Source organism: Aulonocara sp. 'chitande type north' Nkhata Bay, linkage group LG3, assembly GCF_057382095.1.
Source record: "Aulonocara sp. 'chitande type north' Nkhata Bay isolate Kocher_YH1m ecotype deep benthic linkage group LG3, A_spYH_male_GT1.1, whole genome shotgun sequence".
Classification (NCBI taxonomy): Eukaryota; Metazoa; Chordata; class Actinopteri; order Cichliformes; family Cichlidae; genus Aulonocara; species Aulonocara sp. 'chitande type north' Nkhata Bay.
This window is the reverse complement of record NC_141346.1, coordinates 68,728,381-68,755,842: the sequence shown is the minus strand read 5'-3', so window position 1 is coordinate 68,755,842 and position 27,462 is coordinate 68,728,381. Positions and strand designations below refer to the sequence as shown.

General features: G+C 46.9%; 3 protein-coding genes across 3 annotated transcripts; 1 reads left to right on the top strand and 2 right to left on the bottom strand.

Annotated features, from left to right (window-relative positions):
• The first annotated feature begins 183 nt into the window (after positions 1-183).
• On the top strand, positions 184-11,890 carry aco1 (aconitase 1, soluble). The gene is made up of 21 exons (XM_086285642.1): positions 184-1,023; positions 2,084-2,198; positions 2,288-2,456; positions 2,870-3,007; positions 3,094-3,163; positions 3,234-3,417; positions 4,809-4,948; positions 5,030-5,201; positions 5,295-5,395; positions 5,587-5,703; positions 5,967-6,126; positions 6,199-6,334; positions 6,890-6,974; positions 7,125-7,281; positions 7,604-7,728; positions 7,822-7,926; positions 8,539-8,681; positions 8,823-8,970; positions 9,948-10,070; positions 10,143-10,328; positions 10,402-11,890. Exons 2-21 carry the CDS (start codon positions 2,090-2,092, stop codon positions 10,516-10,518), a joined length of 2,685 nt encoding a protein of 894 aa, XP_086141768.1. The 5' UTR covers positions 184-1,023; positions 2,084-2,089; the 3' UTR covers positions 10,519-11,890.
• Positions 11,891-15,861: 3,971 nt separating this feature from the next.
• paqr9 (progestin and adipoQ receptor family member 9) lies at positions 15,862-20,190 on the bottom strand. The gene has a single exon (XM_086285641.1). The coding sequence runs from the start codon at positions 19,259-19,261 to the stop codon at positions 18,116-18,118; it is 1,146 nt and encodes a 381-aa protein (XP_086141767.1). The 5' UTR covers positions 19,262-20,190; the 3' UTR covers positions 15,862-18,115.
• Positions 20,191-21,255: 1,065 nt separating this feature from the next.
• On the bottom strand, positions 21,256-27,404 carry LOC147336829 (leucine-rich melanocyte differentiation-associated protein). Its single transcript, XM_086285640.1, has 5 exons — positions 27,318-27,404; positions 26,455-26,642; positions 25,791-25,982; positions 25,634-25,711; positions 21,256-23,845 (listed from the first exon to the last, which is right to left on the bottom strand). Exons 2-5 carry the CDS (start codon positions 26,607-26,609, stop codon positions 23,656-23,658), a joined length of 615 nt encoding a protein of 204 aa, XP_086141766.1. The 5' UTR covers positions 26,610-26,642; positions 27,318-27,404; the 3' UTR covers positions 21,256-23,655.
• Positions 27,405-27,462: the final 58 nt, after the last annotated feature.

Below are 27,462 nucleotides of genomic sequence, written 5' to 3'. Positions count from 1 at the left end.
AGCATTCTGCCTGTTAGCTTAGCACAACAACAACAACGAAAAGGCGCTCTCTCACCCAGGAAACACGCAGTCGCAGAGAGAGAGAGAGCGTCACCCTGTAACCATGGCAACCGTAACGCTGCCGCCTGGAACAACAGATCGTAGCTGTCAAACAAAACCCAAACAGTCCTGACCCGCGACAAAATGAAACAGGAAAGTACTGCAGTGTAATCCATTTATTTCAACAAAGTAACTGTATTCTGAATACCACCTTTTTAAACGGTAACTGTAACGGAATACAGTTACTCATATTTTGTATTTTAAATACGTAACGGCGGTACATGTATTCCGTTACTCCCCAACACTGCTAAATGGCGAGACTTCGTGATATTCTCTTAATCACCTAGTTTGTTTGTTTTTTAAGCTTCCACTGGTTTTCTATGGGACTGAAGTTTAGAGACTGGCTAGCCCACTCCATGCCCTTAATGTTCTCCTTCTTTAGTCACGGCTTTGTTGCCTTGGCAGTGTGTTTTCACTCAGTGGTATGCTGGAAGCCCACGACCCATCACCACCCCGTGTTCTGGCTGAAGGAAGGTTCACATTTTATGGTGCAAGACCCGTCTGGCCCTCAATGTGGTGAAGTCATCCTGTACCCTCAGTAGCTCCAAAGCATAACAGTCCATGCTTGACTGTGGTTCTAGGGGTCTTTCTGTCATACTCAGCATTTCTCTCCCTCTTAAAATATAAGATAAAATATATAAATGCCAAATAATTGTTTTGTATTATGCCACCGAAAATAAATAAATAAATGAATAAATAAATAATCCATTTCCCGTTCCAGTTCCTTTCCATAGTTGTCAGATATACGTGGATATGAAGCTGCAAAGCCCGGCGTGGGTTCAGCTTTTATTCTGAATAAAAACCTAACCGGAAGTGTCCCCAGTGGAGGCGGAACCTGGGCGGAACAAGCAGCAGGTTTTGTGGCGACTAGCTGGTTGTGACCTAACTGCTGTGATCTGGTGATACTTCAACACTGCATCTAAAGTAAGCAATAACCATCCGACCACATTCAGTTTCTTGGCTTATTAACGATTTTCCAGAAGAACGTCTGAACTGAAATTCTCGTTGTGTCGCTACGAAAGCTAATTTATCCAACTGTCACATTATGCTTTATACCAACTCACACTAATAAGATATCATGTCTGAATTATTAGCTAATGTTATGCTTCTTTCCTTCGTTTTAGTGTTCAATTTAAATGTTCATCTTTGAATAAAAGCCTGATACCTGTCTTCATAAATGCTGAACTTTGACCCATGAGCTATGCTAACTGAACACGTAGCATCAAATTTAGCAAGTTTTGGTAGAATTCGTAAATGGGTGCAGTTAACCGTGATCGTTAGCAGGTCAGGTTTTCTTCGCACGTTTTTACTGATAATATATCAACGTGACGGATGTGGAGACAAAGCTGTACTTTAATCAGGCTTCAAGTGTAAAACTTTCTGATTGAAACTGGGACCATTCTGGGACCATTCTGGTAAAAATGGCATAACCGAGGCTACAAATGTGACCTAAAGGTCAGCGTCACGTTTTATATCGGCAGGAGTGACAGTAGTTGTTACACAGGACTAAACCATTAGAAGTAAAGCTGTCCGGATATTGATGTCTTTGTCACTGTCGTGGCAGTTTGACTTTGCACTTGACAGCAGAGGTTTAGCCTGAACTTCAGCTAACCAGCCAAGTCTGTGGTCATGTAAGGTGTGCAGGCATGCGCTGTTTTCACCTTTCACACAGATAACGCCTCTTTCTAACAGGCCCCAGAACCTGAATTTCACTTAATGTGTGTTTGAGCTGCAAGTGACTGACACACAGTCAGCGTCACATTTTTGTTAAAGGAATTGAGTTACGCAATGTTCATAGAACGAGGTCAACGACCCTCCACCACTAACCCTGAATCCAAGCAGATCCACCTGCCGTTAGGGAACGAGTAACAGGCCCGAGCTCTGCCTTCCTGTCAGTCTTCATTTGGTTTGTATGTTGTTGACGTATTTGAAAGGTGCTTCTTTAGTCTGCATCATGTAAGTCAGGCTTTTGATCTTCTTTTAGGAAAAGATGTCGGCAACTGTGAAAAATCCTTTTGAGCACATAGTTGAGCCTCTGGACCCCAAACACCCAGAGCAGCAGTTTTTCAATCTATCCAAGCTTGGAGATCCCAGATATGGTAGGAGCACATCTACACTGAATGCTAACATGAAGCATCTCGTCGGTGCACACAACCGAGAAGTATTGACTTGCACGTGCGCTCCTTAGACCGTCTGCCGTTCTCCATCCGGGTCCTCCTGGAATCTGCTGTCAGGAACTGTGATGAGTTTCTAGTGAAGCGTTCGGATGTGGAAAGCATCCTGAACTGGAAGCAGACGCAGTTCCAGACTGTGGAGGTGCCGTTCAGGCCGGCGCGGGTCATCCTCCAGGACTTCACGTATGTCTTTTCCTCACAATTTGAGTGTCAGTGTCTTGTTTTAACTTTCACACATTTAATACGTTTAATGCACCTGGTGTGTCAGTGATGTCATCAGAGTAACGCTGGTCTGTAAGAAGAACGTTGTGTCACGAGGTGTTTGCAGGTGTTGTGAAATCCCTGTTTACATCATCTCAGGTGCAAAAAGAACCTTTGAGTGAAATAACCAGCTCAGGATTTAAGTGCAGTTTGCAGCAGCATCTGCTAAAAGCAGTCTGGACTTTAACAACAACAAAGTTATTCCCTGTGTAAGCAACAGGTTTCTACGGTAACATAGACTCCAAACACATGCTTTTGGGGTCTTATTAGTGATGTTTAAAAAGGTGACATCACATTCTGAGCGGTCCCTGATCAGCCTGTGCTGTGTCACGCAGCGGTGTTCCTGCTGTGGTCGACTTCGCTGCCATGCGTGATGCAGTGATGAAACTCGGTGGCGACCCAGAAAAGATTAATCCAGTTTGTCCCGCTGACCTCGTCATTGATCATTCCATCCAAGTGGACTTCAACAGGAAGTAAGATCTCTCGCCTTTCTCCCACCGTGTGTCAGCTCATAGGTGTTTCATTCACTGCTTCATTTCACTTGTTGTTCTTCACGCAGGTCTGACAGCCTTCAGAAAAATCAGGATCTGGAGTTTGACCGCAACAAAGAAAGATTTCAGTTTCTAAAGGTATGAAACTGTCGTGTGTCCATGTAAGTCTGATGGTTCGGTCCGTAAATATGATCTCTGGTCTTTGCAGTGGGGCTCCAAAGCCTTCAGAAACATGCGAATTATTCCTCCTGGTTCAGGAATCGTTCACCAGGTCAACCTGGAGTACTTGGCCCGCGTGGTGTTTAACCAGGATGGGCTCTTGTATCCGGACAGTCTGGTGGGCACCGACTCTCACACCACCATGATCGATGGTCTGGGCGTCCTGGGCTGGGGTAAGACGTTGAATATTTAGGAGCAGCTGTTTGTCTCACTCTCTTTTACAGCAGTTATGCTGCTGTAGGCTGCTGCTGGTCCCAGTATGAATGCAGCTTCTCTGTTCCATCATTAACTAGATTCTCTCATAGTTTGTTTTTGCCGTGTTTATTGTTTGATTTCTTTTGCTCTGTGCAGGATCCTCACCTCATGAAATACACACTACTAGTCAGAGGTTTTAGAATGCACACATTTTTCCATTGAAAATGATTAATGTCTCGTTGCACTCTGAAATCAAAGCACAGCACAAAGTAATTGGAGTCAGTTTTAGACCCAAACATATTCTAACCTTTGACTCGTCAGTCGCCTCCTTTGGCAGATGTAGCAGCTGAACGCAGTCGTGGCTTCTGTCTACAACAGAAATCAAATCTTCTCCCACATCTGGAGCAGAAGTTCCATAAATGTGGACCTTTGTAGCTGCTTTGCTTTCAGTTCAAACCAGCTCGATGGGCTTTCAGTCTGGAGGCTGTGCTGGACACTCGTTCTGGCACAGCTTGGACTGATGTGTGGGTCGTTATCCTGCTGTAGGATGAAGCCCTGACGGAGCGCAGGGTGCTGCATGGTGCTGCAGAACGCTGTGGTAGCTGTTTTGGTTCAGTCAGCAACCCTGGATCCAGCAAACAGCCCCAGACCATCACACTTCCTCCTCCATGTTGATGCCACACACTGTGGAACTTTGTCCTATTCTGACGTCTGGCTTTCTTTCTGCAGCTCGTCCTGTCAAACAGTAGAAACTGAGACTTTCTTACTACGACCACTATGAAGCTGCTTGAAGCTGTTGTCCTGTGAGCCGCCGTCACACAGCTGTTAACTCTCAGAAACTTGACTCAGTCGTGTCTTTGGCTCTGCAGACCTCTGCCTGTCACAGGTTGCATTTGATGCTGAAGGAAACTGGACTCGCTGACACCTCGACTCTGTCTGCATCTCTCTGCAGCACAGACCTGCATCTAGAAGTGTTGTGATGGTCCGTCTCTCATCACTCTGTCTGTTCAGCTGATGCTGACGAGGGTTTGTGCCACAGTGTGTCCAGCACTGCTTCATGCAGACGGGGGGCTGGAGGTCACACCTGTAGGAGCAGCAGCAGCGTCTGCACTGTTAGCCCATGTTGTTGCCTTTTTGTATCATTGTGAATGTGCATTATGTTGTTTAACCTCTGACAGTTCAACACTTTGTTAACATAATTAGTAGTAATAGTGTTGTTTTTAGTTATGCATCCACACATAAGTGCAGATTGTTTGATTTGCAGTAAGATCACTCAGAAACATTTGCATTAGCTGCTTGTAATGGTGTGAAAGTGAAAAATCAGGTGTGAGCTTGGTGTCCTAAATAAAAGTTGACCTTGCCCCTTCAGGTGTGGGTGGGATTGAAGCAGAAGCTGTTATGTTGGGTCAGCCAATCAGCATGGTGCTCCCCGAGGTGGTGGGCTACAAGGTGCACGGCGCTGCGGATAAGTTCATCACGTCCACCGACATCGTCCTGACTGTTACCAAGGTAGGAGGGCGTTTGATGCAGCTGTTCCAACAGCAGTCAGCGCTCTGACGTCACAGCTGTGCTTTCTGCATGCGCCCGCAGCACCTCCGTCAGGTGGGCGTGGTAGGAAAATTCGTGGAGTTCTTCGGCCCAGGTGTGGCTCAGCTGTCGATCGCTGACAGAGCCACCATCGCCAACATGTGTCCAGAGTACGGCGCCACGGCAGCCTTCTTCCCCGTGGACGATGTCAGCCTTCAGTATCTGGAACAAACCGGTGAGCTGGTGGCGTTTGACGTCAGCACAAAGGTTGCATTCATTCATTGCAGGCGATTCTTTTTGTTTATGCGACTCGTTTGTCTAAAATCAGGACGGGAACCAGAGAAGTTAGCATACATTACCAAGTACCTGAAGGCGGTGGCCATCTTCAGAGACTACAATGATGTTTCCCAGGATCCAGAGTTCACTCAGGTCAGCCTCTGACTTCCTTTATGTTTGTGCACATGTTTGCTGAACCCACAAAACACTCCATGTGTTCATGAGGAAGTCTATTTTCAGGGATCACAGGTCATTGTCTGTTTTGTCTTTTATAGATTTTAATGAAAATTGTGACATGATGCAAATGTAATAAGAATAAAGCTGGATGTGTCTGTCTTCCTCAGGTTGTAGAGCTGGATCTGAGCACGGTGGTTCCCTGCTGCAGTGGTCCCAAAAGACCTCAGGACAGAGTTCCCGTGTCTGACATGAAGAAAGATTTTGAAGTTTGTCTGGAAGCAAAGGTGCGTTCCTACACATTTACAGGTGGAGGCTGCTGACACTCAGCATTAGCTCTGGTCAGTATCACTGCTTGTAGCATGAGGTGATACCTGCCTCTAGCACAGGTGCACAGGTGTCTAGCTGCTGTAGGGGGGCTCATTAGTGCAGGCCGTTCACTTCAGTCTTACCAGGAGTCACTCGTGTGCTGGTACAGGCTTGTTGCTAACCGACACGTCTGTCACATAAGATGCTCTGAAATCGTTCTTTTCTATAATTCTCGCCTCAGCAAGGCTTCAAGGGCTTCCAGGTGGCTCCGCAGCGCCACAACGCTACAGCCCCCTTCCAGTTCAACGGAAAGGAGTACGCGCTGAGTCACGGCTCGGTGGTTATCGCTGCCATCACGAGCTGCACCAACACTAGCAACCCATCCGTCATGCTGGGAGCAGGTGGGTGTGCTGCGCTTCACTGTCACACAGTTTTCTGACACAGTGACTGAATGAGAGTCTCTCGTATCTCAGGACTCCTGGCAAAGAAAGCAGTCGAGTGTGGTTTGAGTGTGAAGCCGTACATAAAAACCAGCCTGTCCCCTGGCAGCGGAGTGGTGACCTACTACCTGAGAGAGAGCGGCGTCATGGACTACCTGTCTCAGCTCGGGTAAGCTGCTTGTTGTTGAAATGATCCCACGTTTGTGTTGACTGACTGTTATTTCACTCACACCTCTCACCTGCTAGAGACCTGGTAGGATCCAGTGTAACCAGTGTTTAAAAGCAGGACATCAGCACAGTGATCAGTGAACGTTTCAATGATTGTTTTTAATGTTGTTTACGTTCAGAAGACTTGAGGTGTTTTAACAACACAGAGTTAGGGTTAGAGTTATTTCTGAGCGCTCAGCATCACTGCGTTAATGTCTCGTCATAACTGCTGTTTGATTCTGAAGCGCCCCTGTGTGCTGCACGTTTGTGGCGCCCCTGTGTGTTGCACGTTTGTGGCGCCCCTGTGTGTTGCACGTTTGTGGCGCCCCTGTGTGTTGCACGTTTGTGGCGCCCCCGTGTGGCGCCCCTGTGTGCTGCACGTTTGTGGCGCCCCTGTGTGCTGCACGTTTGTGGCGCCCCTAGAACTGGTACTCCTGTGTTTACATCTGAGGAAGTGACAGAGTGACAGAGTGTGTGACGTGCAGATGTCTAATAATCCCTTTGTGTCTTCTGCCAGCTTTGAGGTTGTTGGCTATGGTTGCATGACGTGTATAGGCAACAGTGGGCCGCTCCCAGAGCCGGTGGTGGAGGCCATAACCCAGGTACTAACGGCTTACATCGGAGGCTCCTCCTCCTTCCTCCTGTGACGTTTATTCATTCCTAACACACTCTTTGTTGACTTGAAGCAGCTCCGTGTTCAGTCACCATGAGCCTTCTGTGTGTCATGTGACTGAGGTGTTTTTGTGCCTCAGGGGGATCTGATCGCTGCAGGCGTCCTTTCAGGCAACAGAAACTTTGAAGGACGAGTGCATCCCAACACCAGAGCCAACTACCTGGCTTCCCCACCGCTCGTCATCGCCTATGCACTGGCTGGCACAGTGAGAATAGACTTTGACAATGAGCCCATTGGTAAGTCACTGATTGAAACAGGTTTGAGTTGGATCTCCAAGCTTTCACTTACTAACCCAAAACATTTGAGATACTAAGCTGAAGCCTTTTAGTTATAGATGGCTGGTGGAAACAGGTCCAGGTCTAAATAAATAGGAGTGATATTTGAAAGAAAGAGACGAGACAACCTGCGCTCTGGGTTTAAACCTGCAGCTCACTTCCAGCAGCTCTAAGTGTGTTGATGAGCTTTAAGCTGAAGCGTCTGTATATGGTTTAGGTTATTATCACAATCAGCTGAAAAGACGTTTGACTGCTGTCCTCTTTCTTTCTCTATCCCCTGTAGGGATGAGCTCTGAAGGCAAAGACGTTTTCCTCAGGGACATCTGGCCCACTCGAGAGGAAATCCAGGCTGTGGAGAGAATGTTCGTCATCCCATCCATGTTCAAAGAGGTTTATGAGAAGATCGAGGTAGTGTGATCTTACGTTTGTTGGGGAGATCGTGCACTGCTGATATGTCTCGTTGACAGAAAGCCTCGTGCTGTGTTTGTGGTTTCGCTGCAGCACGTGAATGAACGCTGGAACTCGCTGGCTGCTCCCTCTGATAAACTCTACACCTGGGACCCCAAATCAACCTACATCAAGTCTCCGCCCTTCTTTGGTGGTTTGGTAAGTACATGCCGTACACGAATGTTCGTCTGCAGACTTATTCAAAGGTTATGTTTTGCCTTCATTGAGAAGAAGAGTGGACTTGCCTCCATAAAGCAATTGGCCCCACTAGTGTAGGGTGTAGCTTACAGTGCCTGGAGGTGACTGTGGTGGTGAACTGTGCTCCACCACAGCTCCACAGTCTGTCACAAGGAGGCTGTCGTGTTATTGGTTGGGCCTCCCTGCAGTAGGACACGCCCGGTTCCAACACCTGACCCAGGTGACCTTAGCCAGAGAGGTGGGCCTACTCTAAAGCCCTTCCGAATGACCTCCGCCCCCTGTCTGGAGCCCATCCACCTTTCAGAGAAAGCTCATTTCCACCATTAACAATTGATTTGTGCCGTTTCTCACTAACAACGCCATCTGGTGGAAGACGGGTGCATAACATTTATGACACAGTAATGTCCCGGCTTCAGTTAAAACAAAGTGACAGCTCGTTGACTAGTCTTGCACATCATTTAGTTAAGACAGTGAGACATTTTGAGCCGTGTGGTTTGGCGAGCGTGTCCCCGCTGCACACAGGAAACCCTGTTGTCTGACCTGACGTGTCTTGACTGTGTTGTATTAACTCAGACCAGGAAGCTGCAGCCTCCTGCCTCCATCACAGATGCCTGTGTGCTTCTGAACTTGGGAGACTCGGTCACAACCGACCACATTTCACCTGCGGGGAACATCGCCAGGAACAGCCCCGCAGCACGCTACCTGACCAGCAGGGGGTGAGTCAGCGCACACGTGTTACTGAATAATAATGGTACTTAGCCCACGTCACAGACAGTTTTCATATGACTTCATCTCTTGATGAAAAACACTTGTCGGTGTGAAGCCATCAACATTTTCTGCTGCTGCTCTTTTGGCAGTTTGAACTCCCGAGACTACAACTCGTACGGCTCTCGGCGAGGTAACGACGCCGTTATGGCCAGAGGGACGTTTGCCAACATCCGTCTCTTCAATAAGTTTCTCAACAAGCAGGCGCCACAAACCATCCACCTGCCGACAGGAGAAACGGTAGGAGCTCGTTACCACTGAGCTACAGGAAGCCTCACGCTGCATCGTTGTGCAGCACTTGTTTATAAGAAGAAGGGGCACGGCTGTGTCAGCTCAGACTGAACCCACATGCTGAAATATCAGAGCCAGCACAGTCAGGGCTGCATGCTGCCCTCTGGTGGACAAACTATGCAACTTCAACTTCTCAACAGAAGTCAGACACAAGCTGTTTAAACTGTGATGTTAAATTACATTTAATTTATGCCTCGAGCACATTTTCTTTATTTAAATTACAAACCAGCTAATATTATTATAGCTATATATACATGACCGTCAGTGCATCTAAAGGAGTGTGGAGAGCAGATCATAAATGTAAGGTTTTCTGATGATCTTGAGTCAATGTTGTGATATTAATAAACTGAAGGAGAGCCTGCGGACACTCTTGTTTACGAGTTTTGAGGTTGCATAGTTTGTCCACCAGAGGGCAGCATGTACCTAACAGTACCTACCTAACCCTAACAGTAACCTGCAGCTGTTTCAGGAACGCCACCAACACCCAGCTGATAATAACTGCACATAGCAAATGTTAGACACATCTATATGTTTCCCATATTTATATCAACGGTTATGCCTGAAAGAGAAAAATCAGAGCTTTGTGCCGTGACTCTTTATCTCGATAATAAGTGAGCTATGAGGAAGTGTGCGTTCTGGTTCTTGGTTGACATCAGGAACTACAAGCTGCATGTAGATTCATTAAACACTGTTACAGTAGCTCTAACGGTGCTCTTAGGTTTGTTCTTGAAAATGAAGTTGTGAAATAAAATGCAGCAGTAATCTAAAGTAGGGCAGGGTTCAGACCTCACAGGGTTAATTATCACTGTTGTGTAAAAGCATCAGTGTAGACCATGTCAGATGTGTGGCATTGCTGACCATGGTAACAGATGCAGTGCTGTTGCCGGGCGTATCTTATGATTGGAGCATCTGTGTTCTTGTTTCAGCTGGATGTGTTCGATGCTGCAGACAGGTACCAGCAGTCCAGAATCCCTTTGCTCGTTCTCGCAGGGAAGGAGTACGGCTCTGGGAGCTCCAGGGACTGGGCTGCAAAGGGCCCCTTTCTGCTGGTAAACTCAAACTACTTTGTTTGTATGCTCACATAGTTGTTTGCAGGTCTCAGGTGTTTTTTGTGTTTGCAGGGGATCAAGGCTGTCCTGGCAGAGAGCTATGAGCGGATCCACCGCAGTAACCTGGTGGGGATGGGAGTGATTCCTCTGGAGTATCTACCAGGAGACACGGCCGACAGCCTGGGTCTGACCGGCAGAGAGCGCTACACCGTGGTCATCCCTGAGCTGCTCACACCCAGGATGGTCGTAGACATCAAGGTACGGACAGACGGTACGCTGCTGCAGGCGTGTTGGGATGTGACGCTGACCTGCTCTCTCCCTGCTCCCACAGCTCGACACGGGGAAAACATTCCAAGTGCGCCTGAGATTTGACACGGATGTGGAGCTGGCATATTTCCGGCATGGAGGCATCCTCAACTACATGATCCGCAAGATGTCTGAGTCCTAACTGATGTGTCACTGTGGGCTACACAGCATAACTGTAGTGTGTGTGATTCTGGTTTTACTACTGGTGCCAGCAGCTGTGTTTGAATGGCAAAGCAGACTGGTGATGATGATGAGTATTTATTAACCGTACTAAAGATAAGATGAAGCTTGATTCAAACATGGGAAACAGCATCCGCCTCAGTCCAGGGCTCAGCCTCAGCAGCTTTACTGCTTTTATTGTGCACATGAAGGTGACCCGTTCAGTCAGGTTTGCCTGGCCCACCGTCCTGTAACCATCCTGCTTTATGAACCATCAGCTGTGTACATGTCACAGACAGACGTGGCTCTCTGCTGTTGGTCCTTAAAGCAAAGACGTCCCCCTGTGCCATAAGACCAAGTGCTTCTTCATTTTAAGACTTCTTGTTGTTGACCTCGTGGACCACAGTTAGTATCACACACATGTCAGCAGCAGCCAGACCTGCACCTTGGACTGTTCGATGTAACCATATATATGACGATGTAAAAACGTCTGTCGATTCCTATCACGCTATCGTTTGTTTCGTGGTGTCGCAAAATAAACTGTTTACTGCAATATTTGTTCATGGTTTTGATGTCACTGTAGTATTAATTTCTTAAGTTCTCTCTTTCTCTTATATATAATATAACCACACTACAGACGGACAAGCGCCTGTTTTTACATGTTGTTGTTAGCAACAACGACGGTAACACCATCGCGTAAACCTTTCATAATAAAGCTCAAGATCCTGTTGAGACTTTTCAAAATAAACTGAATCACGTGAAAGATGCAGAGAGTTTATGGAGGAGAAGCAAAAAAGAGCCGTCAGGTGCTAAAAATAAACCTCAGCCTGAAACTTTGAGAGAAAACTGCGTCCGTTACAACTTATGTCTAAAAATATATCGTTTCATGCATCGGTTAAAACACTCGACTCCAGCTGCAGGACGCACAGCTGGAAAAACTAAACGCCAGTCGAGCTGCACGAGATTCACAGGAAATATCACATGTTTGTGATTTATATCGTTGCCAGGACGATAAATGTCTTATATATATGAGATTGTGGTCATATCGCGCAGCCCTACATGCACCGATGACAGCATAAATATGGTGACAATGACCTCGTTAGGTGATGTAGTCGTTCAGCAGGCAGTTTTAAAAAAGCTGCTCTCAGACTCACAGCCAGTGTTTTAACTGGAAACTGAACGTTTCTCCCAGTTATTCCTGCTGGGATTAAAACCTTCAGTCCATCCTCGCTGTCTGCGTGAATCCTTTATTCACACATGTTGCTGTTGTCCTGCTTTTCATGGCTCTGAGAATCACAGTTTTTGTAGCTCTCACATGTCAGATGAAGTCTCAGAAATAAAAGCTGGTTTCTGGCTCCGCTGTCCTGTCGTCTTTATACTTTTCATCATGTTCACTTGTGTAGCTTGCGTTAGTGTGCACTCTTTGTTGGTTCTTAGACGGAGCCTTAAAAGAGTCACTGGACGGCCTTCAGCTGCATAAACAGGCTGCCAGCTGACTGAAGGTAAAAGTAGGTCTGAAACGGCTTCAAATATCTTTCTGACAGGAAGTGAGAGCTTTGTGGTTCGCTGGGTTCCTCTGACGTGCCTCACGATCTGCTCCTTTCTGACACTAGAGGGTGAACAGAGCTGCAGAACAGGAAGTTTACTGGCAGACGAAGCTTCCTGCTTCTCAGAAAGGCACAGGCGGCAGCATGAAAGCAGCTCTCCATTGTTTAAAGTTCTGCTCTCACACAGCACTGATTTCTGGAACACCAACAAACGAGGCAAAGATGCACACGCTTCCTGTCTGCCAGCAGTTTTCTCCAGCACCTCCTCTAAGCCACGATCCCATCCCTGAGGTCTACCTGATGCAAAAGCCAGGTGACCAGAGGGCCTGAAGCACCTCAACCAAAGCAGCTCGCTCCTCTCAGTGTGCAGCAGCAGGTTTACTCCCAGTTACTCCCAGTGTGCAGAGAGAAAAAGCCCAGACACGTGGAAACAGATTTCAGCTTGTACTGGTTCAGGACCACAGGTGAGGACGGCACAAAGAGCAGCTAGCAAACTCAGCTCCCTCCTCTCCATGCTGTGCGTGTGTTGCTTCCACAGCCACCAGCAGACAGCTGCTGTGGGTTATGAGCTCACCTGGAGAAAGAAGTGGAGCTTCCCCTCTGTGGAATACCACCTACTGGATCTAGAGATCCACCAGTACGCCTGGCAGACTGACACCAGAGGCCAGTGCCTGCTTCAGGTCTCAGCAGTCCTCAGCAGTGAGCCAGCCAGGCTGACCCAGAGGCGTCTGTGAGATTGTTTAGAGCACAGAAACATTCAGGGAGCTGCTGAGACTTGCATGCATGAGACTGGGGCTGTGTGGGTGGGGACGAGCTGATCAGCCCCAGCCAGGTGGGAGAAAAGAAGTGTGGAGAGTTTAGTGACATTACTCAAGTAAAAGCTGTGCTACATTTCCACAGAGTCCTGCAGAGCAGGTCCAGACTGAACACAGCAGAGGAAGCCTTTCTGTCTCCCACACAAACAGCAAAACCACAGTTCACACACAACAGCTGCTTCCTTCTGGGTCCACTCAGCACCCTCCACTGGTCCCCACTCTCCGACATGTTTCAGAGTCCTGCACAGCGACCAGCTCCTCCCACCACCTGTCATCATCCTGGGATACTCTCTCTCTTCTGCTTCTGTTTGGTACTCAGACAGCAAAGCGTTTCCCTGCTGGGTGCTTCCCTCACTGCATGATCGAGGACAAGAAGCTTAAAACATTGCACGTCATGTAACTGACAGTGGCGATGGATGAAGCTGCAGCTGTGTTCAGACTCGTGATTATCTTACCAGACAAAATAAATCCAGCACAGTCTGATTATTTCACACTGTTTCACCGACCTGCTGCTTTTCAGGGATCACTGTGTCAGTTTCATGTGAAAATAACAGAGAGCGCATCGTCCTGTATGAAAGCTCAATAACCAAACGTGATAGGGTCGTGTTTTCCCTTCAGCCTATCAGCGGTGAATACCACACTGCCCCTCCCCAGTTCAGACCACGAAGCTTATCTCAGCTCACAGCTGTCAGAACTGAATGAGTAGATGAAACAAACAAACCCTCTTTGTTGTGAAAGTACGGACATTTGCAAACGATGTTCCACCTGATATTTGAATAGTCTGACTTCAGCTTCTCATGTTGTTAAAGTTCCTCCCTTAAAACTGGACTTTGCACAGGTTTGAAGCCCACACACTGAGCCCATATGAAATGTTTTGCATACTTGTAGTAATTTGCATCACCAATTGAAGAAGCTCATCAATCTATATGTAAGATATCAAGCCTGAAGAGGTTGCATACATGTAAAAACTGTATGTACCCATACAGCCTTTGCCATGACACTCATCATCAGCTATCAAAACAAGCTGACTGGAGTCCACCGGCTGATAGGACATGTGTTGACAGTGCATGTTGGAGCACTAAGCCATGAAGTCCAAGGACTTCTGAGACAGGACTGTATTTAGGCACAGATCTGGGAAAGGGTATCGAAGCCATCCTCCAGAAATTGAAGCAGTTTGGAACAACCAGAACTCTTAGAAAGGAACTCAAGGTGACCACGAAGCCAATGTTCACCCTGACAAAGCTCCATCACCGCTCCTTGGAGAAAGACAGGAGCCACGCCTCAGTTAAAAGCACAGGAGTCTGATCAGAACCTGGTCTGATGCCAAACGTCATGTCAGGAAGAAATCAGGCAGCGGTCATCACCTGGCATGAAGCATGGTGGCAGCAGCGTTTGCGTGCTGCGGAAACGTTTTTCAGCAACAACCAACCGAAAGACGTGTCGGGGTGCCGAGACTTGAGCTGGACTGATCATGAAGTGGATCTGACGTTCAGAGAGCTGCTGTGGGGCTGTTTGCAAACAGGCTCTTGCTGTTCGCTCGTTCCTCTAACTCCCTCACTCGCGCTTTTTCCTTTTGCTTTGGTAAATCCTCGTAAAACAGATAAAACCATTAAAGAAGTCAGATTATAAAACAAATCTCTTTGCCTGCATCTGATGCTGTGACAGTTATTTCTCACTCTTCATTTCGGTCGCAGCAGATGGCCCCGCCCCTCCCTGAGCCTGTTTTTGCCGGAGGTTTCTTCCTGTTAAAAGGGAGTTTTTCCTTCCCACTGTCGCCAAAGTGCTGCTCATAGGGGCTCATATGATTGTTGGGTTTTTCTCTGTATGTATCATTGTAGGGTCTACCTTACAATATAAAGCACCTTGAGGCGACTGTTGTTGTGATTTGGCGCTGTGTAAATAAAGCTGAATTGAATTCATTTACATTAGCCTTTGCCTCCATCACTCTCCCCTTTGCTTTCACCACCTTCTTGACTGTTTAAAGGCTCCCTGATTTAGCAGCAGCTCTGCTTGAGGATGATCTCCACTCTGATGTTCATGTCTTTCCTGCAGCTGTGGATGTTAAAGTCAAATGAGACAAAGTGATGCAGTGGGGTAGAAGTGGAAAAGCCAGCTGTGCGTGCAGGTACGTGCACGTGGCAGAGCGTAGGGTCCTGCAGACCTACAGCACACACAGCATGCAGCAGGCTGAGAGGAGGAAGTGCTAGACTTGCAAATCAGGGCAGGACAGGGAACTTCTTTGAAAACATTTGAATTATTCAAACCTCTGAGATCCCCTGACTTAGCGAGTCTAAACACCTATAGACATGTTTGCAGCTGTGTGGGGCCAGGAACCAGGACTGTGTGCGATGGCTGAAACTCAACACGTCACACTTTCATTTGCTTTCGTCTGTCAGTTAGAAGATTAATAACAAATCCATTCGTTCAAAGGTTAAAAATGCACCTGCTAGCATCTGCATGGACACAGATAAGGGTGCAGTTAATATGTTTGATCTCACTTCTTTAATCCAAACGACGCAAAAGAAAAGCTGGGAAACACCGGAGGAGCTCAGCTGCACACGTTAACGCCACGACACAGGAAGCAGCAGCAGGACTTCCCAGTGTTTGTTACGTCAGCTTCAGAGTTTGCAGTTTCAAAACGACGCTTGAAGTGAAAAACAAACTTTCTGTTCTGCACATGAACCAAACATTATTTTGTGATGTCTGCTTTGTGTTCAGTTGCTGCCCACAGCCCACATGACTGTTCTTCAGCCTGCTGTGTTCAGCTTGTCGTCGCACGCTGTTGTCACTTTGTAGAGGCTGGTCTCTGACCCACACCAGCTTACAGGAAGTGTTTGTGTTGCACTCATTACAACGAAACCAGCAGTGCTGTTTGTGCAGCTGAAGCTAAGGACAGCATTCAAGTGGCATTGATTATGAAAGCAGTAAAGAAAATAAAGACCCACAATGACAGAAGTTCTCTGTGTAATTTATTGAAAACTCAAAGATACACTATTTGATTAGGATTTGTACACTGAGTGCTAGAATTACCCTCCTGAAGTCATTCATAATTAAATGCATGTGTAAATAATCTATTAGAGTTTTCTTCACCCTGAGTACTTCACTAGGTAAGATGAGTAGTCAGTGAGTCTAACATCCTCATACTGAACACAGCTTAACAGATTCCAGACTCAACCGGACACGATCGGTTCCAGCGATGGTTTTTCTCAGCAACACAACGATTCGAATGCTGAATTGAGGTAAACACATTGCTTCAACACAGACGAGTCTCTCAGGCCGTTCATCAGACAGCAATACTTTAACCTGAAATGAAATATCACAGCACCACAGACCCTCAAAGGAGCCACACGAGGAGCCTGAAGAAAGTGCAGCATGATTTCAACCTCTATGTTCCCTCCGTACATATTCCAGTGTCACGTGTAATAAACAACTCTGATCCATGAGAATTAATTTCTGGTGTGCAAGTATAAGCAGGTATATGTGCAGATTTTAGTACATGATCACAACGTCACCACGTGAGATTAACAAACAGGTCAAAGAGAAAAAAAACCACCGATGGTCACTGTCCGTTTGAAGAGCGCAAACCCGGCGGGGTGGAGGACCGGACCACACCGATGTCTCGCTTCTTTTTGTGGAAGACATGAAACTAAATGATCAGAAGAATATTTCTGTTTAACTAAAATCATCATCATCATTATTACACACTTACGTTTGTGTTCAGCAGTACAGATTTGGGGACATTAGTCACTGTATGGTAAAATCTGGCTCTTATGCAGCTTTTCTAATCTGCTCAAGCACTTTATACAGCAGGTCTCTTTCACCCGTAGATTCATACGAGCATCTTTTCTACATCTTTCACACTCAAACGCATCTGCAGCGACTGGTGCTTCGAGTGTCTCGCCCAGTATACTTTGACATCCAGCAATGAAGCCACCAAGCTGACCTGCTCCACCTCCATGTTCGAGTTCTCAGCATATGAGAGGTTATATGTCCACTTCATCCACTACTAATGCTTCTCTGGACAACCCACATCTAAATAACACGATGTACATGGATGGTGTCTAAACCAAACCCTACAGGGTCCAAGTCTCACGGCTGAGGAGGTGTGATCAAGCAACGCCACAAAGCTTAACTTTGCTCAATCAAGACTTGGTGGTAAAGTTAACATTTAACTCGACCGTACAGCCTCAGGCTGTTCATGACTGAACGTCGCTGGTTTCAGCCTGTATTTAAAAAATGGACACACTGAGCGTATGGCTGACGATAACACACGTGGTCATATCAGCTCGTAGGAACTGAAATTGTGATGTTAGCTCAACACTTTTCAAACTATGGCTTTGACTCTGAAGGCTGCTCAGCACATGAAGGGTCTCGGACACAGAGCCCACTGCTGCAGTCACTGTGCTCACGCTAACAAAGCAAACCTTTAAAGTGGAACAGTGCTCTGCAGACTTTGCTCTCATCATAAAGATATAAAGTCTGCAGTGAGCAGCAGAGCCTAAGGGGAAAACCACACAAACAGCAGAAACAGTCACACAAACACATTTCACCTGTCAAAAACTGCGGTGTCAGAAGGACACGGTTATTTGCTTTGAAGTGTTGTGTCCTTACAGAAAGTTAAGCATGGCTTCTTAATGACGGGGCGAGTATGTGCGGCCCCTGAAAGTGCTTCACTGTAAGACTGAGAAGAGCTCTCAGCTATTTCTGTCGTCGTGTGCAACGCACACTTCCTGCTGCAAGGGTCACTTGCAAAACAGACAGGAAATGAGATTCGTGTGCGAATGTTTGTGCAAGTAAGAGGAAGAAAAGGTATGTTATCAAAGGAATCATTGGACATGAAACAATGGGCTCGGCACAGGCCGCAGCAACACACCGTTTTAGCTCGAAATAAAAAAGGGAGGAGGAAGAACAAAAAGAACCTAACAGCAGACAGCTCATCAGCAAATGTTCTTAATGGTCCCACTAACGTCTAACATGTTAACCAGTCGTAAAGTGGAACATTAGTTCTCCTGGGCAGCAACCATAATTGCAGAGCCCTGAGAGGTAGTTGTTGTCCCAGCGCTCAGACGTCCTGTTAGGAGGTGCTGGAGCAGCTCTGGGGAAAGAACTGGCAAAGATATGCACTCAACCACACGTGTGAGCTCTACATATAATCCTTATAATCCAAAGGGGGCGGGAACATACGGCGGGTCTAATGATGGCGGTGACTTCTCCGTGATCAGTGACATTTCAGGTGCTTCTTGGGGTGCTCCTTTTCCAGCTGTTCTCTCTGGGATCCATAGATACAGTTGGCCCGCCAGGAGAACCATACGATGATGGAGACAATGGTGGTCTGGAGGAGGAGCATCACTCCGTAGGTGGACGCAACGGTGGGTCCAGGGAGGTGGGAGAGGGAGGTGGGGGGCAGCAGCAACGCTGGGCTCAGCAAGATGGCCTTAATCTCAGCCTTGATCATGTGAAGTTCATCCAGGATGGACAAAAACGTGCAACAGTGGAACCACTGGTGGCTGTGCCCCCAGATGTCAAAGCGTCCTGGCGCAAGGCGTTCGGGGAACTTGCTAATGTTGAAGATGGCTGACACCAGCAACCAGAGGCAGTGGCGATAGAAGAAGCGGGCCATGGGGGTGGAAGCGGTGAAGGAGGAGGAGGAGGTGGAGTAAGGCGATCGGGTGAGGAGGCGGTAGAAGATTGGTGTGGAGGAGATGAGAAACGGAAGGAGAAAAACCAGCGTCCGGATGATATAGCGATGCTGCCTCCACCTCTGCCGAGTATTGCAGCAGGATAAAACACAGATGATTGCTACAACACATGCACACGGGATGTAGTAGGTCTCAAAGAACACGTTGCACTCTGGGATTGCATAGGCTGAGGGTGCAGCCTCACGGTTCAACTCCACCCGGGAGCTGCTCCCTGTCTCTGCTATTCCTGCCTGAGGGTGGATGTAGTAGTAGTATGCCAACGATGAGCCGACCGTGTACGCACTGATGGTGCCGTAATCCACGAAGAAGCAAACCTCTCGTACCACAAGAGACATTGAGTTAAGCAGGTGAGCCATGCTGCTGGCCATCAGTAAACAGGACACCCCAATAAAGTAATTCCACAGCGGATAGAAGAAAGGCTCACCGCTATCAGGCGCACCTTCCCAACCAAAAACCTCCACAAAGTAGTAGAAAAAGATGAAAACAGGAAGAAAGTGCGTCCAGAAATTGCCCGTTTCATTGGTAGGCCTGAACGCTGACAGTAAGCAGTCCCACAGGCTGTAGTTTGGGAAGCGGTAGCCCGTCAGGATAAAGTTTTCTATGACTCGAGGCGGCACGTCCGTATGCCTCAGGAGAGGCAATGGCTGACCGCAGTTCAGAAGCATAGTTAGAGTTTATTTATGCTGCCGATGGACAAAAACCTCCGCTGGGATCTCTGTTTGCATAAGTTCTTCACTTTTATTGCTTGGCTGTTGACTTTATTGCTGATCACATCGTGGTTTGCGATTCAATCCGTTGCTTCTGGGTGGATAAGGCATCTACAGACGGGCCCAGCTCTAAAAGACCATTCAGCACCCTCTGTGCACCTCCAGGCCTCGTGAGCTGCACACTAATCCAGTGAGCAGCTACTACAAAGCCCAGGAGTGAACCAAGAGCAAAGAAGAGTTATGCAATATCCAAAAAGCTTAGGCCACTGGTTAATTTTTCATTTTGGTTTCCAAGGTCAGCAGAAACATCCAGCATGCAAAGTCCATCTGCCTGTTGGTCGTTCCTTCTTTTGCATAGTGGATCACACACACACACACACACACACACACACACACACACACACACACACACACACACACACACACACACACACACACACACACACACACACCTGTCTTGTGATGCTTAGTTCTGCAGCAGCGAATAAAATGGAGCTCAGTTATTACTGTGTTACAAGGTGGAACAGCGCGTCAGTGAAGGAGTCCGTACAGCTGGTGTCCTGGAGACTCCGTGGCATGTAGGCCGTGTTGTTCATCAGCACTGTCCTGTTTGCTGCAGCGAGTCTCCACGGCCCGGCTTCTATTCATTCAGCTGCCGGTGTGTTGCAGTGCGCTGCGGGCACGAAGAAATCCTTCAGGACTGACACGAGCCGGCGTTCAGTCCTTCGACGCAAGGTCACGTTTAAAAATAGCATTTTAGAGCCGAGAGCGCGCCTTCATATGTTCCACGCGTAAAGGGTCGATGAGGCAGGAGAGCGCGATGCCCGAGGAGGGCGACGGCAGCCGGCGTTTCTGCGAAACACCGAGCGGAACGGCGCTTTGACAGGCACCTGCGTCAAGTTACGCGCAGTCACAGCGAGTTTCCGGTCAGCGCTTTCAAACGGGAACACCGAGGCTGTGACGTAACACTTCTAAGAGGTCATTGTGTCCACCATTTGAACCGCCGCCGCACTGCCAAAGCGCAGTCTCTAACTACAACACAAGGCAGCACCAAATACAGGACGTGTGAGGTGAAACTGTTATTTGAGCCGAGGTTCATTATTATTCATTATAAGGAACAACTGAGCAGCTGCACTGGGTGCAGAGGGCAGCAGAGCAGAGCTGGCAGCACTATCAGTGTGGCAGGACGTGCGTCTCTGAATTCATCATTTACGTTTAACTACGACCACAAACTGCTCTGGAAAGATGCGCCCGCGTCCTTGTTACTGCTGAATCTGATCCTGAGGCAGGCTTCGTGTTTGACACCTGATCGGGAGTGTTGTGATGTAGCAGTGCGGTGTGTTGAGCAGGGGTCCGAGCAGGCAGACAAACGCAGAGAGATCACTCTAATGCGGCCTGTTATTGGTCTTTATAATGGGAAGCAACATGACGTCACTGCTGTTGTGATTTGGCGTTACAAACAAAATTAAATAAAACGGAATCGAAGTGAAATCTTCCAAGAGCCTTATTTTGAAGGGGATTCACTCAGTTTCCGGTACAGTTACGACTCGTGCAGCTGATACAGAAATCTTGAGTGTGCGTGTGTCCGTGTCGTGTGGTTGAGGTTTGCTGTAGTCACACTGGGGACAGATGAGGACTGCACTGTTAGGGGCACCATGCTACACCACTGCATGTCTGACAAGACAGGGAAAAACAAAGGGAATAATCTTCAGTGCAGAGGACGAAGTCTGCTTCCTGTCCACTACCAACATAACAACTCAGTTTTTCAATATCCTAACCAGCTAGTTAGACAGCTATTAATCACAAAGGCAGCCAGCAACATCCTGTGTGAGAAAAACTTCATTCCTGCAACCAGTTTGATGAATTCCTGTACACTGAATTATTTATTTAAATAATCTTTATTCATCTCGTGTCCTCCTTATTTAGACAAGTGCAAAGATAAATGCAGAGGTAGAGACTAACAAAAGTTACACAAAATACAAACAAAAACATGTACTTGAGAACAGAAAGCTAGTGTAGAGAAGTCGCTCTCAGAGTGAAGTATTGTGTTCCACAAGAACAGGAAACTTTTACCATTTAAAGATATTTGGTTCATATTTCACATTTGGTGACTATCTGACCTCAAACCTCAACACAGTCATCTGAATACAGGACAAGTGGTCTTAATGTCAAAACGTCCTCCTGTTGTAATGAGTGAAGGGTTCAAATATGACCTTTACAGTTTGTTCAGGGAATAAACAATCATGTCGTGTAGACGAAGCCCAAACGTGACACTGATAGCAAGAAGAACATCGTGGAAATAAAGGATATAAAGATGACACAGTCAGCAACCAGCCCAGTTCCCCTTTTTACGAGTATTTATGTCTATATTTTTAAACACATCAGCATTAGATCCAGACAAAAGAAATCTAGAACATGTTGTACAAGACGGAAAGTTTATATGAAAAGATAGAGTCAGCAAAGGTGAATGTCAGGTTTGATGCATGTGTTGTAGGTAGAAAGCTAGAGTGCTTCTGTTTGCTAGGTAACCACACACATGACTGCGTGCACGACCTCGATAAGGGCAACAAGCAGCCTTGAGACGAACAGATTCTACCGACAACAATCTGGGAGAGCTGCACTCCCATCATGTAACCACACATTGTATAACCATGCTCGCACAATCACACTTTGTAAGCAGTTATAGGAATTTCTCATAGGTAATACAGCATCAAGCTTTATGAATGTTCATGTGTGTAACCAATAAAAACAGCCTGCAGGGGGAAAGCAAGCTGAAGTGGTTTGGAGATCAACTGCTTCCCCTCACGAGTGAAAACCTGAGCTCTGTGTGACCTCGTTCCTGAGTGAGCTTCTGTTCATCAGTATCAGGGGAAACTCTGACAGCAACACAAATCGATCATACAGGAATAATTGGATTCTGAATGCCTTCAAAATGACTAAAAGCCACAACTTATACAACATTGCGCACAGAGCACAGATATCTGCACCTGTTCCAAACGCTGCTCAGAACTATAGCATGCTCAGTGGGGCTGCACATCTGCCCAGAGGTTCTGTCAGCGCATATGTGAAGACGTATCCACAGGGCTTAGTCGCAGTGTCCCAACCTTAGCCGAGCCTGTGCAGCTGACGTAAGTGAACTAGATATGGAAGCTAACACATCACATACACTCCTGACTTGCTATCATATGTGGTCTGTGGGCATCATTAATGCTAGCGTGCGCTGTCAGGTTACCTGCACTGTCTGTTTCACACAGACGTGAGACGTTCTAACAACACTTTGATCTTTGAAACGTGGTAACAAATAACATGTCTGTAACTGCTAGCATGTTGTGACACAAATGTGAGAGCTCACGGCTCCTTCAGTATAAGCATGCAGGACCACATGCTGGGAGACTGAGAGAACGTCTCATACTGAGAGCTGCAGAAACACACTGAGGGTGTCAGCTGAAGCACAGGAAGGAACCGAGAGAGCAAAACACAGAACAGAGAAACGAGAAGTCATGTGAAACAAAGGTCTCACTGCAAAGCATCGAACATGAAGAGTCGGGTTTCTGACCAAACAGAGCTCGCAGTAGGAGGCCGGCGTGTGTGAGTGCAGGGTGAGCCAATCAGATGGTTCGATTTTCTAAAGAAACACAGGCTGTGCTTCACACAGCGAAGAAAAGTTCAAGGTTTGTTGATTCAATTAACGTTTGATGTCGTTCTTTTCTCTGGGAAACTACCAGATGTGTGAGTTTGACAGTGGTGCCTCCTGCTGAAAATACCGACTGTAACACATGCAGACACAACCTCACTCCCTCTTCCTGTAGCTGATGCAAAGAGACTGCTGAGATCAGTATGCAGAACAACATTAATCTGAGAGTGTTCTGATATCTCCACAATCACAAACATCATGATTGGAGTCATTCGGAGTCCTGCCTGTTGCAGCTCTGACGCTGGTGACCGAGCAGACAAACAGTCGATTTAGTGTTGTTAAAAAAATGCACGTCATTAAAGTTATGATGCGTTTTATTGCACACAGTGATTTTGATGCACTGCTCAAAAACAAAAGGAACACGTTTCTGTCAGCAGATGCAGGAACATGTGAGAGCACCTGTGTGAAAGCTGATGATGGAAACATTACAGGCGATAAGAGGAAGAATCCTCTGGCTGCTTTATTATTCATTCAGTAAAACAGGTGCTCTGCATTAAGAGCTACTCGCTGCACTTCCTGTTAATTATTGATTGTTTTTCAGATGAAGCCCAGCAGACACACATGCCCATACATGACCACAAACCACAGCTTTAGATGAATGTTAATACAAGCAGACAAAGAACGCACAATTATAACATTAACACGGGCGACACAGGCTTTATTTCATGATGCTGCTGGGCTTTTTCTGAATGCGAGTGTGCTTCTTGGATGAGTCCTTTCTCCGTTTTCTGCTGCTGTGACCGCTCTGCTGTAGCCGGTAGGTTTTCCGAGCCTGGGCTCTCTCCTTCTCCAGGACCTCCGTGTCATCCAGGATCTCCAGACCTGGAAGCTGACTGATCACATAGAGTCTGAAGAGGCAAAGCAAGAACAGGGCCAGATGGGTGAATGCACCACGGATAGACTCGTAGAGAAAAAGCACACCGACTGTGTTGATTCATAACCTTTTAAATCATCACAGCTTACAAGTTTAAAGTTTCTTAAATGGGAGATGTTCCACTGGATGGAGGTCAGGTGGCCAGTCAGATCACTTCCTTCAATCTCCAGGAACTACCTGCATACTTTTGACACGTGATGACAGGTGCTGCTGTGCACCAGGAAGTATCCAGGGCCCACTGCACCAGTCTGACAATGACTCCAAGAAACTCATGCCAACACCTACCAGGCAGTTAGACATCTGTGTGTGGATGATCATAGATATGCCTCCACACAAGTGGGTGGTGTTCCCATAAAAACCATTTGAACAGCACTGGTATTATAATACACATGCTGAGCACTGTTACAGGCACAATGTCTTTGTAATGTCCACAAAACATTTACATGTTCGGACTGTTTTGGTTTGAGTCATTCCAAAGATGGGCTTACGTATAAACACAAAGACAGTGGTTTGCAAATCTCATAAACACATCAGAAAACAGTTCAAACTACATTTTACTGTTTTTCTCTGTTTGGTTTTCAACAGTTGGAACAGGGCAGCAGGTGGCTGAGAAGTGATAGTAAGAAGAAACAGCTGGACAAGCAGTGTGCAGCTGTTGTGGTTCACTGACAACAGTAGCACAACATGATGGAAGAGGTAAAATCTACAGCACACAGTATGAAAAGATTTCAAGGACATGGAAAAATCTGTGCACGAGGGCCAACAGCCAACACTGATGCACGACTGTGAGACACAGGAACAGCCGACAGATGCAGACTGAAGATCGTGGTGCAAAGAAGGCTCTGCTGTTTATGTGAACATGCAGAGTTATTGCTGTGTTCTTCAGGCATCATTAACACGGAGCAGGAAGCTGTTCTGTGGTCAGCCATCAGACAGCGTTCGTCTGGTTTCCTTGGATACCACGTGTTTACTGTTTATCTTAAAACTGTATGTTTTTCTGTTTTACTGTGAAAACATGTGTTTCATGCACTTCCGTCTGTCTGCACATGTTGGCCCGTAGAGGAATATTTCAAACCATAGCTGTTTCTAAAAGCTGAAGTTAGCGAGGTGCCCACAGCAGCTGATCCTCTGCAGGTGTCACGGCACACACACAGGCACACACAGCATGCTAATGATTTCACAGGCTTGTGTTACGGCTAAACTGACCTCCTGTAGTTCTGTGCTCGTCTGTTCAAAGTGTCCGTACAGCCGACCGTGGCCATGAAAACAAAATGTTTATTCTAACACAGGACATCTTGGCCTTGTGTTCTTGCACTGATGACTCAGATGGGGGCGCTGTATACAACAGACAGCGTGACTAGATTTTGCATGTAGTGTTTCTATAAACATCATGTGGTAACGGTGGTAACAGAGGGACACAGGTCATTATGCTGTGTGGAGCACATGTTTGTATGTATCTTTCTTTAGAGAGTGTGCGTGTTAGTCCCCATAGGGAAATAGTTCCTCTGCATTTAACCCATTCACCCAGTGAAGCAGTGGGCAGCCACCAGTGCAGCGCCCGGGGAGCAGTGTGTAGGGACGGTACCTTGCTCAGGGGTACCTCAGGGTAGCCGTTCAGTGGAGTCGAACCCCCGACCTTCCGATCATGGGGCCACCACTCTACCTACTGAGCTATCCCTGCTCATACTGATAATATGACGTTTGCACACTGTGTGTAAATTCAGGAGAAAGCTCTCGCTGTGAAAGCAACCTGCACGCTCACCTGTAGTCTGTGTACTGGGTCAGACTGCCTCCATTGAAGTAGCTGGGTGCTGCCTCGTTGTTCATCATGCTAAGGATCCTGCGGTTAGAAGGAACAGAAACACATGAGGCAGCAGTAACAGCAAACACAGACGCTTCATCAGAGAGAAAAAGCTCACTTGATGTTGGGGAACTTTCTCCAGATCTCCTCCACAAACACAGGCAGGTTGTTGATCTTGTTCTTGTTGATGCACACTGTGGTGACGCTTGGCATGTAGGGGAACTTGACATGAGACGTGTAGTTGTTGCAGTCCAGGATCAGAGTGCTGAGCTTCTCCAGGCGGCCCAGCAGAGCCGGGTTCCAATAAGGACTGAGTGAAGGACACTAGGCTTGTACGTCAGTGAAGAAAGCTCTGACACCCCCACAGCATCCCACCGATCCACAGGACCCTCATGTCCAGGAGTGGGTAAATAATAACTGACATCCTTCTGTTTGCTGCCCACAGTCAAACTGAGATTACATGAAAAACTTCATTAATACGAATAAACTGTTGTCGGGCGGATTGCTACGCAGACTGTTTATCAGCGTCCAATGTTTCTTCTTACACTGAAACTCGGATCAACACTCGATGGCTTTTTATTGACTATGTGCATCACTTACAAAACCAAAGCAGGATCATCATCTATATGAAGATGTTTGCTAAAGAACAGAAGCCGTCAGGTTAAAGTTAGAGTTGGAAACAGTTAGCGTTATTGCCAATACACAGATATTATTCAGCATTTTTAAGCACACACAGCTTAGCAAAGGGTCGGCACGCTGCTGTGCTCTTTACAAAAGGATACTCATCCAGCAGGTTGTAGCTCAGGTCCAGCACCTGCAGGCTGTCTGTCTGTGTCAGGATGGTTTCATAAGGGATCTCTGTGAGGCTCTGGTACGCAAAGGAAAGCCACTGGAAATGTGCTGCATGGCTTTGTTGGCCTGATGCATGATGATCCATGACCCAGCAGTGAAGTGTCTTCTGTTCCTCCAGCTGGCAGTGATCAAGATTAGAAGTCAGATGATCAAACAGCAAAGCAACAGCTGGTTAACAGTCTGGATGCTTCTGGAAGAAATGTTGTTTTTCCCTCGAACATTATCGACTCTCAGGACAGTCGGGAAATTACACACTCACACAAAACTAACGTACAGACAGCGTGTCAGTGTGTGAAGAGCATATTCACACGTGTGTGCTGTTACAGAAGGCAGGATTCAAGGAAAACATGCTTGTGCTTCAATCAGCAACGCAGCATGAAGACAGAACGTGTGAAGAGTCGACACATTTTACAGCTGGAGACACAAATCAAGTCAAACTGAAGCAGATTAAACAGATGGTAGGCTACCAACAACACGTTTTACTGTTTGAAAGGAAACAACAGGAAAAAACCTAGTAAACAATATGGGAACAAAATGTACAGCAACGATGTCAGCAACAGGACCCGAAACATCAAACTGCTGCAGACTTTATTTCAACGCTACCATGGATTTAATGTGGAGCTCATGAAACAATGATTTCAGTTGGTCTGTTGCAACACTGTTCAGCATGTGATGAACCAGAAATCACTAAAAAAAACGCCAAAATGTGTCTAAATGCCTTGATTGGTGTAGATGGAGCAGCCTGTTAGTGTGAAAGCAGCACGAACAGATATTCAGTTTGATCAGGACTCACCGAGCTGAAGAGGATCAGATGTAGCCTGCATACCAGCCTCTGAGAACTGCTTACAGCTCGTATAAAAGGCCTCCTTTCATGCCCGGCCTGCTGATCACATGATGCGGATAATCACAATAACAGCAGCGCTGGCTCGGGTCGGAGC

Bases quoted from the DNA above. Each gene is read 5' to 3' on its own strand.
- LOC147336829 (XM_086285640.1), bottom strand. From the start codon at position 26,609: ATGGATCATCATGCATCAGGCCAACAAAGCCATGCAGCACATTTCCAG. The intron at 25,712-25,790 runs GTGAGCTTTTTC...TTCTAACCGCAG, and splicing joins AGAAAGTTCCCCAACATCAA to GATCCTTAGCATGATGAACA. The intron at 23,846-25,633 runs GTGAGCGTGCAG...TTGCCTCTTCAG, and splicing joins ACCCAGTACACAGACTACAG to ACTCTATGTGATCAGTCAGC.
- paqr9 (XM_086285641.1), bottom strand. From the start codon at position 19,261: ATGCTTCTGAACTGCGGTCAGCCATTGCCTCTCCTGAGGCATACGGAC.
- aco1 (XM_086285642.1), top strand. From the start codon at position 2,090: ATGTCGGCAACTGTGAAAAATCCTTTTGAGCACATAGTTGAGCCTCTG. The intron at 5,704-5,966 runs GTGCGTTCCTAC...TTCTCGCCTCAG, and splicing joins AAGTTTGTCTGGAAGCAAAG to CAAGGCTTCAAGGGCTTCCA. The intron at 10,071-10,142 runs GTAAACTCAAAC...TTGTGTTTGCAG, and splicing joins CAAAGGGCCCCTTTCTGCTG to GGGATCAAGGCTGTCCTGGC.